Below are 12063 nucleotides of genomic sequence, written 5' to 3' on the forward strand. Positions count from 1 at the left end.
AACTCAAATGTTCGTTAGATATCTATTAACACCAACAACGTATCCTAAACCTTAAAAAAAACCCAAATATTTGATTTGTGTACAAATTCCAAAACCGATCCTTCCATATCTAGTTTTAGGAAAAATGACAACGTAGCATTTGTAGAACTTACTGTTTTCACAATTTGTTCCATTGAATCCGGCAACACAGTCGCACTGGTAGCCATTGACATTGTCTGTACAAGTTGCGTTGTTTTGACAGAGACCTGGCAAGCACTCATTGATCACTGTAATTCAAAACACAAGTTTACGCGTCAATGAGTGTAATGACTGTACTCCTAGTTCTCTTACGGAATAAAAGCAAAAACATGTAATGAGCGACCTATAAGTACAAACCTTGAGAATAAAAGAAAACTAAAACACATTCTCATGTTACATATCTCTACATTTGGCTATAACACAGTAAAATAACACATGCATTACGTACTGTTTTCACACGTTGTTCCATTAAATCCAGGAACGCAATTGCAGTGGTAGTCGTTGACATCGTCTGTACAGGTTCCGTTGTTTTGACAGGGATCTGGAGAGCAGTCATCAATATCTGCAATTTGAAGAACGAATGCATACAGCAGAATCAACAGTATCAGAACAGTTTCCAACGGAATGGATGTTAACAAAAAAATCAACATTTTCAATAACTCAAATGTTCGTTAGATATCAATTAACACCAACAACGTATCCTAAACCTTAAAAAAAACCAAATATTTGATTTGTGTACAAATTCCAAAACCGATCCTTCCATATCTAGTTTTAGGAAACATGACAACGTAGCATTTGTAGAACTTACTGTTTTCACAATTTGTTCCATTGAATCCCGCAACACAGTCGCACTGGTAGCCATTGACATTGTCTGTACAAGTTGCGTTGTTTTGACAGAGACCTGGCAAGCACTCATTGATCACTGTAATTCAAAACACAAGTTTACGCGTCAATGAGTGTAATGACTGTACTCCTAGTTCTCTTACGGAATAAAAGCAAAAACATGTAATGAGCGACCTATAAGTACAAACCTTGAGAATAAAAGAAAACTAAAACACATTCTCATGTTACATATCTCTACATTTGGCTATAACAAAGTAAAATAGCACATGCATTACGTACTGTTTTCACACGCTGTTCCATTGTATCCAGGAACACATTCGCATTGGAAGTGGTTGACCTTGTCTATACAGGTTCCGTTGTTTTGACAGGGATCTTGGTAGCAGTCATCAATATCTGCAATTTCAAGAACGAATGCATACACCAAAATCCACAGTATCAGATCCGCTTTCAACGGCGTGGATGTAAAGTAATAAATTCAACATCTTTAGCATCTCAACCTGTCATTAAGTGTAAAAGATATCTATCAACCTGGACAACATTTTCCAAAACTTCGAAAAAGAACCCCAAACATGCTCTTCTGTATAAATTCTTCACTAATCCTTGCATATTCACCTGTGGTTTTCAGAAGAAGGAAAACGAAGCATCTGTAGAACAAACTTACTGTTTTCACAATTTGTTCCATTAAATCCCGCAACACAGTCGCACTGGTAGCCATTGACATCGTCTGTACAGGTTCCGTTGTTTTGACAGGGATTTTGGGAGCAGTCATCAATATCTGCAATTTCAAAAACGAATGAATACACCACTATCAACAGTACAATATCCGCTTTCAACGGCGTTGATGTAAAGTAATAAATTCAACGTTTTCAATATCTCATATAGTCGTCAGATGTGAAAGATATCCATCGACCCCAAACACATATGCCAAAACTTTTAAAACGAACCCCACATTTCCGTTTTGAGTATACATTTTAAACCCATCCTTGCATATTTAGTTCTGAGAAGAGGGAAAATGTTGCATTTGTACAACTTACTATTTTCACAATTTGTTCCATTGTATTCTGCAACACAACCACATTGGTAGTCGTTGACCAGGTCTGTACAGGTTCCATTGTTTTGACAAGGTTCTGGCTGGCAGTCATTGATATCTTAAATCAATATCATGTACAACCTCAATGAATACGGATAAAAAAGAATACCCACATTCCTCCGATTTATCTTTGGATGTACAAGTACATTTTGTACACTATCGATAGCATTCAAAGTAAAACGGAATACGTGATCAACTCACAAACCTTAATCACCCTACAAATAATTTGAATAATATGAAACTGAAAATTTCAATCTCATCTTTGCATTTTGTACTATAGAATCTGAAACAAATACCGTAATAGCAGTACTTACCGTTTTCACAGTTTGTTCCATTAAATCCAGGAACGCAATTGCAGTGGTAGTCGTTGACATCGTCTGTACAGGTTCCGTTGTTTTGACAGGGATCTGGAGAGCAGTCATCAATATCTGCAATTTGAAGAACGAATGCATACAGCAGAATCAACAGTATCAGAACAGTTTCCGACGGAATTGATGTTAACAAAAAAATCAACATTTTCAATAACTCAAATGTTCGTTAGATATCTATTAACACCAACAACGTATCCTAAACCTTAAAAAAAACCCAAATATTTGATTTGTGTACAAATTCCAAAACCGATCCTTCCATATCTAGTTTTAGGAAAAATGACAACGTAGCATTTGTAGAACTTACTGTTTTCACAATTTGTTCCATTGAATCCGGCAACACAGTCGCACTGGTAGCCATTGACATTGTCTGTACAAGTTGCGTTGTTTTGACAGAGACCTGGCAAGCACTCATTGATCACTGTAATTCAAAACACAAGTTTACGCGTCAATGAGTGTAATGACTGTACTCCTAGTTCTCTTACGGAATAAAAGCAAAAACATGTAATGAGCGACCTATAAGTACAAACCTTGAGAATAAAAGAAAACTAAAACACATTCTCATGTTACATATCTCTACATTTGGCTATAACACAGTAAAATAACACATGCATTACGTACTGTTTTCACACGTTGTTCCATTAAATCCAGGAACGCAATTGCAGTGGTAGTCGTTGACATCGTCTGTACAGGTTCCGTTGTTTTGACAGGGATCTGGAGAGCAGTCATCAATATCTGCAATTTGAAGAACGAATGCATACAGCAGAATCAACAGTATCAGAACAGTTTCCAACGGAATGGATGTTAACAAAAAAATCAACATTTTCAATAACTCAAATGTTCGTTAGATATCAATTAACACCAACAACGTATCCTAAACCTTAAAAAAAACCAAATATTTGATTTGTGTACAAATTCCAAAACCGATCCTTCCATATCTAGTTTTAGGAAACATGACAACGTAGCATTTGTAGAACTTACTGTTTTCACAATTTGTTCCATTGAATCCCGCAACACAGTCGCACTGGTAGCCATTGACATTGTCTGTACAAGTTGCGTTGTTTTGACAGAGACCTGGCAAGCACTCATTGATCACTGTAATTCAAAACACAAGTTTACGCGTCAATGAGTGTAATGACTGTACTCCTAGTTCTCTTACGGAATAAAAGCAAAAACATGTAATGAGCGACCTATAAGTACAAACCTTGAGAATAAAAGAAAACTAAAACACATTCTCATGTTACATATCTCTACATTTGGCTATAACAAAGTAAAATAGCACATGCATTACGTACTGTTTTCACACGCTGTTCCATTGTATCCAGGAACACATTCGCATTGGAAGTGGTTGACCTTGTCTATACAGGTTCCGTTGTTTTGACAGGGATCTTGGTAGCAGTCATCAATATCTGCAATTTCAAGAACGAATGCATACACCAAAATCCACAGTATCAGATCCGCTTTCAACGGCGTGGATGTAAAGTAATAAATTCAACATCTTTAGCATCTCAACCTGTCATTAAGTGTAAAAGATATCTATCAACCTGGACAACATTTTCCAAAACTTCGAAAAAGAACCCCAAACATGCTCTTCTGTATAAATTCTTCACTAATCCTTGCATATTCACCTGTGGTTTTCAGAAGAAGGAAAACGAAGCATCTGTAGAACAAACTTACTGTTTTCACAATTTGTTCCATTAAATCCCGCAACACAGTCGCACTGGTAGCCATTGACATCGTCTGTACAGGTTCCGTTGTTTTGACAGGGATTTTGGGAGCAGTCATCAATATCTGCAATTTCAAAAACGAATGAATACACCACTATCAACAGTACAATATCCGCTTTCAACGGCGTTGATGTAAAGTAATAAATTCAACGTTTTCAATATCTCATATAGTCGTCAGATGTGAAAGATATCCATCGACCCCAAACACATATGCCAAAACTTTTAAAACGAACCCCACATTTCCGTTTTGAGTATACATTTTAAACCCATCCTTGCATATTTAGTTCTGAGAAGAGGGAAAATGTTGCATTTGTACAACTTACTATTTTCACAATTTGTTCCATTGTATTCTGCAACACAACCACATTGGTAGTCGTTGACCAGGTCTGTACAGGTTCCATTGTTTTGACAAGGTTCTGGCTGGCAGTCATTGATATCTTAAATCAATATCATGTACAACCTCAATGAATACGGATAAAAAAGAATACCCACATTCCTCCGATTTATCTTTGGATGTACAAGTACATTTTGTACACTATCGATAGCATTCAAAGTAAAACGGAATACGTGATCAACTCACAAACCTTAATCACCCTACAAATAATTTGAATAATATGAAACTGAAAATTTCAATCTCATCTTTGCATTTTGTACTATAGAATCTGAAACAAATACCGTAATAGCAGTACTTACCGTTTTCACAGTTTGTTCCATTAAATCCAGGAACGCAATTGCAGTGGTAGTCGTTGACATCGTCTGTACAGGTTCCGTTGTTTTGACAGGGATCTGGAGAGCAGTCATCAATATCTGCAATTTGAAGAACGAATGCATACAGCAGAATCAACAGTATCAGAACAGTTTCCAACGGAATTGATGTTAACAAAAAAATCAACATTTTCAATAACTCAAATGCTCGTTAGATATCAATTAACACCAACAACGTATCCTAAACCTTAAAAAAAACCAAATATTTGATTTGTGTACAAATTCCAAAACCGATCCTTCCATATCTAGTTTTAGGAAAAATGACAACGTACCATTTGTAGAACTTACTGTTTTCACAATTTGTTCCATTGAATCCGGCAACACAGTCGCACTGGTAGCCATTGACATTGTCTGTACAAGTTGCGTTGTTTTGACAGAGACCTGGCAAGCACTCATTGATCACTGTAATTCAAAACACAAGTTTACGCGTCAATGAGTGTAATGACTGTACTCCTAGTTCTCTTACGGAATAAAAGCAAAAACATGTAATGAGCGACCTATAAGTACAAACCTTGAGAATAAAAGAAAACTAAAACACATTCTCATGTTACATATCTCTACATTTGGCTATACCACAGTAAAATAGCACATGCATTACGTACTGTTTTCACACGCTGTTCCATTAAATCCAGGAACGCAATTGCAGTGGTAGTCGTTGACATCGTCTGTACAGGTTCCGTTGTTTTGACAGGGATCTGGAGAGCAGTCATCAATATCTGCAATTTGAAGAACGAATGCATACAGCAGAATCAACAGTGTCAGAACAGTTTCCGACGGAATGGATGTTAATAAAAAAATCAACATTTTCAATAACTCAAATGCTCGTTAGATATCAATTAACACCAACAACGTATCCTAAACCTTAAAAAAAAACCAAATATTTGATGTGTGTACAAATTCCAAAACCGATCCTTCCATATCTAGTTTTAGGAAAAATGACAACGTAGCATTTGTAGAACTTACTGTTTTCACAATTTGTTCCATTGAATCCGGCAACACAGTCGCACTGGTAGCCATTGACATTGTCTGTACAAGTTGCGTTGTTTTGACAGAGACCTGGCAAGCACTCATTGATCACTGTAATTCAAAACACAAGTTTACGCGTCAATGAGTGTAATGACTGTACTCCTAGTTCTCTTACGGAATAAAAGCAAACACATGTAATGAGCGACCTATAAGTACAAACCTTGAGAATAAAAGAAAACTGAAACACATTCTCATGTTACATATCTCTACATTTGGCTATAACACAGTAAAATAGCACATGCATTACGTACTGTTTTCACACGCTGTTCCATTAAATCCAGGAACGCAATTGCAGTGGTAGTCGTTGACATCGTCTGTACAGGTTCCGTTGTTTTGACAGGGATCTGGAGAGCAGTCATCAATATCTGCAATTTGAAGAACGAATGCATACAGCAGAATCAACAGTGTCAGAACAGTTTCCGACGGAATGGATGTTAATAAAAAAATCAACATTTTCAATAACTCAAATGCTCGTTAGATATCAATTAACACCAACAACGTATCCTAAACCTTAAAAAAAAACCAAATATTTGATGTGTGTACAAATTCCAAAACCGATCCTTCCATATCTAGTTTTAGGAAAAATGACAACGTAGCATTTGTAGAACTTACTGTTTTCACAATTTGTTCCATTGAATCCGGCAACACAGTCGCACTGGTAGCCATTGACATTGTCTGTACAAGTTGCGTTGTTTTGACAGAGACCTGGCAAGCACTCATTGATCACTGTAATTCAAAACACAAGTTTACGCGTCAATGAGTGTAATGACTGTACTCCTAGTTCTCTTACGGAATAAAAGCAAACACATGTAATGAGCGACCTATAAGTACAAACCTTGAGAATAAAAGAAAACTGAAACACATTCTCATGTTACATATCTCTACATTTGGCTATAACACAGTAAAATAGCACATGCATTACGTACTGTTTTCACACGCTGTTCCATTAAATCCAGGAACGCAATTGCAGTGGTAGTCGTTGACATCGTCTGTACAGGTTCCGTTGTTTTGACAGGGATCTGGAGAGCAGTCATCAATATCTGCAATTTCAAGAACGAATGCATACACCAAAATCCACAGTATCAGATCCACTTTCAACGGCGTGGATGTAAAGTAATAAATTCAACATCTTCAGCATCTCATACTGTCATTAAGTGTAAAAGATATCTATCAACCTGGACAACATTTTCCAAAACTTCGAAAAAGAACCCCAAACATGCTCTTCTGTATAAATTCTTCACTCATCCTTGCATATTCACCTGTGGTTTTCAGAAGAAGGAAAACGAAGCATCTGTAGAACAAACTTACTGTTTTCACAATTTGTTCCATTAAATCCCGCAACACAGTCGCACTGGTAGCCATTGACATCGTCTGTACAGGATCCGTTGTTTTGACAGGGATTTTGGGAGCAGTCATCAATATCTGCAATTTAAAAAACGAATGAATACACCACTATCAACTGTACAATATCCGCTTTCAACGGCGTTGATGTAAAGTAATAACTTCAACGTTTTCAATATCTCATATAGTCGTCAGATGTGAAAGATATCTATCGACCCCAAACACATATGCCAAAACTTTTAAAACGAACCCCACATATCTGTTTTGAGTACACATTTTAAACCCATCCTTGCATATTTAGTTCTGAGAAGAGGGAAAATGTAGCATTTGTACAACTTACTATTTTCACAATTTGTTCCATTGTATCCTGCAACACAACCACATTGGTAGTCGTTGACCAGGTCTGTACAGGTTCCATTGTTTTGACAAGGTTCTGGCTGGCAGTCATTGATATCTTAAATCAATATCATGTACAACCTCAATGAATACGGATAAAAAAAGAATACCCACATTCCTCCGATTTATTTTTGGATGTACAAGTACATTTTGTACACTATCGATAGCATTTAAAGTAAAACGGAAAAGGTGATCAACTCACAAACCTTAATCACCCTACAAATAATTTGAATAATATGAAACTGAAAATTTCAATCTCATCTTGCATTTTGTACTATAGAATCTGAAACAAATACCGTAATAGCAGTACTTACCGTTTTCACAGTTTGTTCCATTAAATCCAGGAACGCAATTGCAGTGGTAGTCGTTGACATCGTCTGTACAGGTTCCGTTGTTTTGACAGGGATCTGGAGAGCAGTCATCAATATCTGCAATTTGAAGAACGAATGCATACAGCAGAATCAACAGTGTCAGAACAGTTTCCGACGGAATGGATGTTAATAAAAAAATCAACATTTTCAATAACTCAAATGCTCGTTAGATATCAATTAACACCAACAACGTATCCTAAACCTTAAAAAAAACCCAAATATTTGATGTGTGTACAAATTCCAAAACCGATCCTTCCATATCTAGTTTTAGGAAAAATGACAACGTAGCATTTGTAGAACTTACTGTTTTCACAATTTGTTCCATTGAATCCGGCAACACAGTCGCACTGGTAGCCATTGACATTGTCTGTACAAGTTGCGTTGTTTTGACAGAGACCTGGCAAGCACTCATTGATCACTGTAATTCAAAACACAAGTTTACGCGTCAATGAGTGTAATGACTGTACTCCTAGTTCTCTTACGGAATAAAAGCAAACACATGTAATGAGCGACCTATAAGTACAAACCTTGAGAATAAAAGACAAGAGGCCCATGGGCCACATCGCTCACCTGAGCAAACATTGATAACTATTTTGACTTAAAACACTTGAAATAATAGAGAAATTTAATTTTTAGCATAGTTTAGTACCATAATTTTCTTATGTAAGATTAAATATTCTTTATAGAGGGGTGGGGATGAAAATAAATTGTGTCATTTAAATTAAAATGCATTACTGGTATGTTAATTCCAGCAGGTTTTTTTGCACACATTTGAAGAGTAATGCATGGTTCTTTAAAGATAAAATTTTCATGCAACTGCTAAAATGTATATTAGTTTGAAATTTAGCACTTATTGTGGGCCGACCTTATCACCTGTAGTCATAATTTGAACAAGTTGAATCTACACAATTAGAGGATGCCAATATTCCAGTTCATTGATTTTCATATAAGAGATCATGCAATACATATCCAGTTTTATATATAAAAAGTGGTTAACCATTTAAACGTACAAGAACCATTAAGGCTCCAGGCCCTTCATCACGTCATATGATAGTACATGTTATTTCATGCAACCTTTCTTTATTTCCAAGATTAAGTTATGACAAGAAGTACGTGCAAAATCCTATTAGATAATCTGTAATCTAAATTGTGTCTGTTAAAAATCTAGCTTCATTTATACGCCGACTTGATATATCCCAGAATTTGAAATGAACAGAGAAGCTTTCATATGCATTTTGGCTAAATTGGATTTTAAAATTGGCAACATTCTCTTTGATGTGAACCCTTAAAAATAAGAAACCTGTTGAAATATGTTTCAATCACAATGGCATGATTTAACATATCTACAATGAATACAATTACTGGTATAATATATCAACATGAGACATATTTCATTTTAGAAAGCAATTTTATTTAGAAACAAACATTTCTGGTAATATTAAAAGAACCTCGGGAATAATTTTTATGCACACACATTAAAAAAAAAAACCTAGTTACTGGTAATACATTATCTATATCAAATTTTACAAATATACTGTAAATGTAAACATGTAGTTTCTAAGTGTTATATAGTTATGCATATTGTACATTAAATTAAATGAATATAATGATGAGAAAATACAATAAATCATACTTTAAAACCAAATATATACATGAATATATAATTAAGTTAGTCATATATATACACAAAGTTTAAATAAATTAATTTAGAAGTTTCACTGTTTTTTCATAACCTTTCTTCGAAAAAGCGAAAATAGAAAGGTTATGAACAGTATTGATTCACAAGACATACGGTAATTAAATGAAAATTATTTGTCGATAGAATTTTATACAAAAACTAGTAACATAATTATTCTTGTGTCATTTACTTAACTGTAATGAAACAGAAAATGATAAGATAAAGAATGATTTGAAAATACGAGTTTTATGATAATTTTGTCATTTGAGTGTGATTGTTCAAGCAATTGTAAAAAATAATTTAATGCACTTTATACTTTAAAATGAGCATTATCAAAAACAATAAAATTTATGACACATTTATGACAAGTTCAATATAACCATACAAGATGAAGACATCTTTTCTGTTCTATATGATACAAATAATGTTTCAATCATATTATATATTTGCATATAAATGCATGCACAACCATATGAAATAATACTATAGTTGAGTATATAAGCGTTGAGTGTGTGTGAATGATTTTGAAAAATTAAATAAAACTTAGATGAATATTTGTTTGAAATTAAATTCACTTTTAATGCAATGTACATGTATTTCTCATTTTTTAATTTCTTTAAATGAGATTTTCTATAAAGTGTACATTAAGAGTACACTGCATCAAATAAGCTACCAGTATGCAATATTTCTTTTGCTTTTTCTTTATACATGTATGCCATATTGTTTATAACTCTGTCCATAGATATGAATTTATTAGAAAAGGCAGGTTTACCGCCCGCTACAGGCTGGCCAGTGACCTCCTTTCTTTATACTTACCTGTCATTTTTGAACGATTGGAGCCAAGTTTCTTTAAATACAGGTGCTTTTGTATTTATAAGAGAAATACATGCATTCAAGTAAATTAATAACATTGCATTAGTAAAATATATATAATTTTCATTATAAAAATCATATTACCTGGGTAGTTATATAGTTTACATAAAAATGATTTGGCCTTAAGTAATATAAGAAATCCATAAAGGACCAGTTCAAATCAAAAAAGAGAAGGAAGTTGTCATTACAGAAAAGATGTCTTCTTTTTTTGCTCCAATATTTTCGACTAACATCGTACATGTATTAACATGATTTAATATACATATAACATGCACTCACATGAAGGATTCGTACATATTGTGTGTGTATTGTCCGTATAAATAAATATTAAAGAATTTTAAAAAATGAATACAGATTCACATACATTTATTGTATTGTAAGACACCAACTTTTGCTTGATATAATACGATATTATTGAATGAAGTCATTGATAACAGCTACAAAGATAATAATGAAATAATATTAAATTCAAAGACATATTTGAAAAATAGTTTTTCTAGAATATAGGGTGTAATTATTCATATGAGATGCAAACAATTTTGATGTGACATATATAATCTAGTATAGACTGTATAAATATATGAGTACAATTAAACTTCTATCAAGTTATTATGAAAATACAACAAAAAATATATAAATAAAGCATCAGTATACAATTCTTTTTAGGAACAAATAAGTGCAGGTGCATGATTAATCAGTTTTTTTATTTACTCTCTTCTCTTCTCTTCTTCAGATATTGCCACATTCTGTTTTGCTTTAATATGAAGGAAAGATTCAATTTTTAATGTGGCTTGTGCACAGTATTGAAGTTGTTTACATGACTTCCAGAACTGCAATTCACAATTAACTCGCATGTAGTTCATTTATGGAGCACATGGCCAGTGGTCATTGGCGTTAGGCCAGTAACCCAAAGGTTGCTGGTTAAAATCAGCTGTGGTCACTTGATGTTTTGTTGTCCCTTACACAAGGTACTTTATCGATCTTTGTCTCAGTCCACCCAGCTGAAATTGGGTACGAGCAGTAAGCTGGGAATTAAGCTGTGATAGACTGGTGTTCTATCCATGGGGAGTCGGTGACTGTAATCTGCTTAGCACCTTGGAAAATGAGTATAAGCACCGGTTTTATGCACCTTCATGGCTTGGAGAAGGATTAAATTTAACTATTTTCAATCAGTGTCTTTCCTCTTATTGATGCAAGTCTGCAAATTAATATTATCTTAGAATATTGAAGAAATACACAAATTTACACATGTTCACTGTACAGTAGCTTTGAATATAAGACATAGGCATTTTTTGGTTCAATATATGTATATATAGACATAATACAATATAATGTATGAATTTAAAAATATTGGCATAGTCATGTTTTAGGTGGGAGGAGGAGTAGAATTGATGAAAACAACATCAGTGAAGTAGATGATATCTGTGTAAATTTGGGCTAGAAATTAAAAATTGAGAACAGATTTAACAAATTCTCTACATTCAGAAAACAGTGGAATTGTTACAAATCAAATGCTCAATTAATGATTTTAATCCCCATCCCCCTTGAACCACTGAATCTATGACAC

At 34.3% G+C, this 12063-nt stretch overlaps 1 protein-coding gene across 1 annotated transcript in view; it reads right to left on the reverse strand.

Annotated features, from left to right (window-relative positions):
- Positions 1-12063, reverse strand: part of LOC105346803 (fibrillin-2) — an 80045-nt gene that overhangs the window by 64741 nt on the left and 3241 nt on the right. Inside the window, exons 2-25 of the mRNA XM_066085185.1 lie at positions 8250-8363; positions 7889-8002; positions 7519-7632; positions 7146-7259; positions 6764-6877; positions 6450-6563; positions 6089-6202; positions 5775-5888; positions 5414-5527; positions 5100-5213; positions 4740-4853; positions 4370-4483; positions 3997-4110; positions 3615-3728; positions 3301-3414; positions 2941-3054; positions 2627-2740; positions 2266-2379; positions 1896-2009; positions 1523-1636; positions 1141-1254; positions 827-940; positions 467-580; positions 153-266 (exon numbers count right to left, since the gene is read on the reverse strand). Of these exons, the coding sequence (XP_065941257.1) occupies positions 153-266; positions 467-580; positions 827-940; positions 1141-1254; positions 1523-1636; positions 1896-2009; positions 2266-2379; positions 2627-2740; positions 2941-3054; positions 3301-3414; positions 3615-3728; positions 3997-4110; positions 4370-4483; positions 4740-4853; positions 5100-5213; positions 5414-5527; positions 5775-5888; positions 6089-6202; positions 6450-6563; positions 6764-6877; positions 7146-7259; positions 7519-7632; positions 7889-8002; positions 8250-8363 (2736 nt within the window). The remainder of the gene's footprint in view (positions 1-152; positions 267-466; positions 581-826; positions 941-1140; positions 1255-1522; positions 1637-1895; positions 2010-2265; positions 2380-2626; positions 2741-2940; positions 3055-3300; positions 3415-3614; positions 3729-3996; positions 4111-4369; positions 4484-4739; positions 4854-5099; positions 5214-5413; positions 5528-5774; positions 5889-6088; positions 6203-6449; positions 6564-6763; positions 6878-7145; positions 7260-7518; positions 7633-7888; positions 8003-8249; positions 8364-12063) is intronic.

Source organism: Magallana gigas, chromosome 5 (genome assembly GCF_963853765.1).
Source record: "Magallana gigas chromosome 5, xbMagGiga1.1, whole genome shotgun sequence".
NCBI lineage: Eukaryota > Metazoa > Mollusca > Bivalvia > Ostreida > Ostreidae > Magallana > Magallana gigas.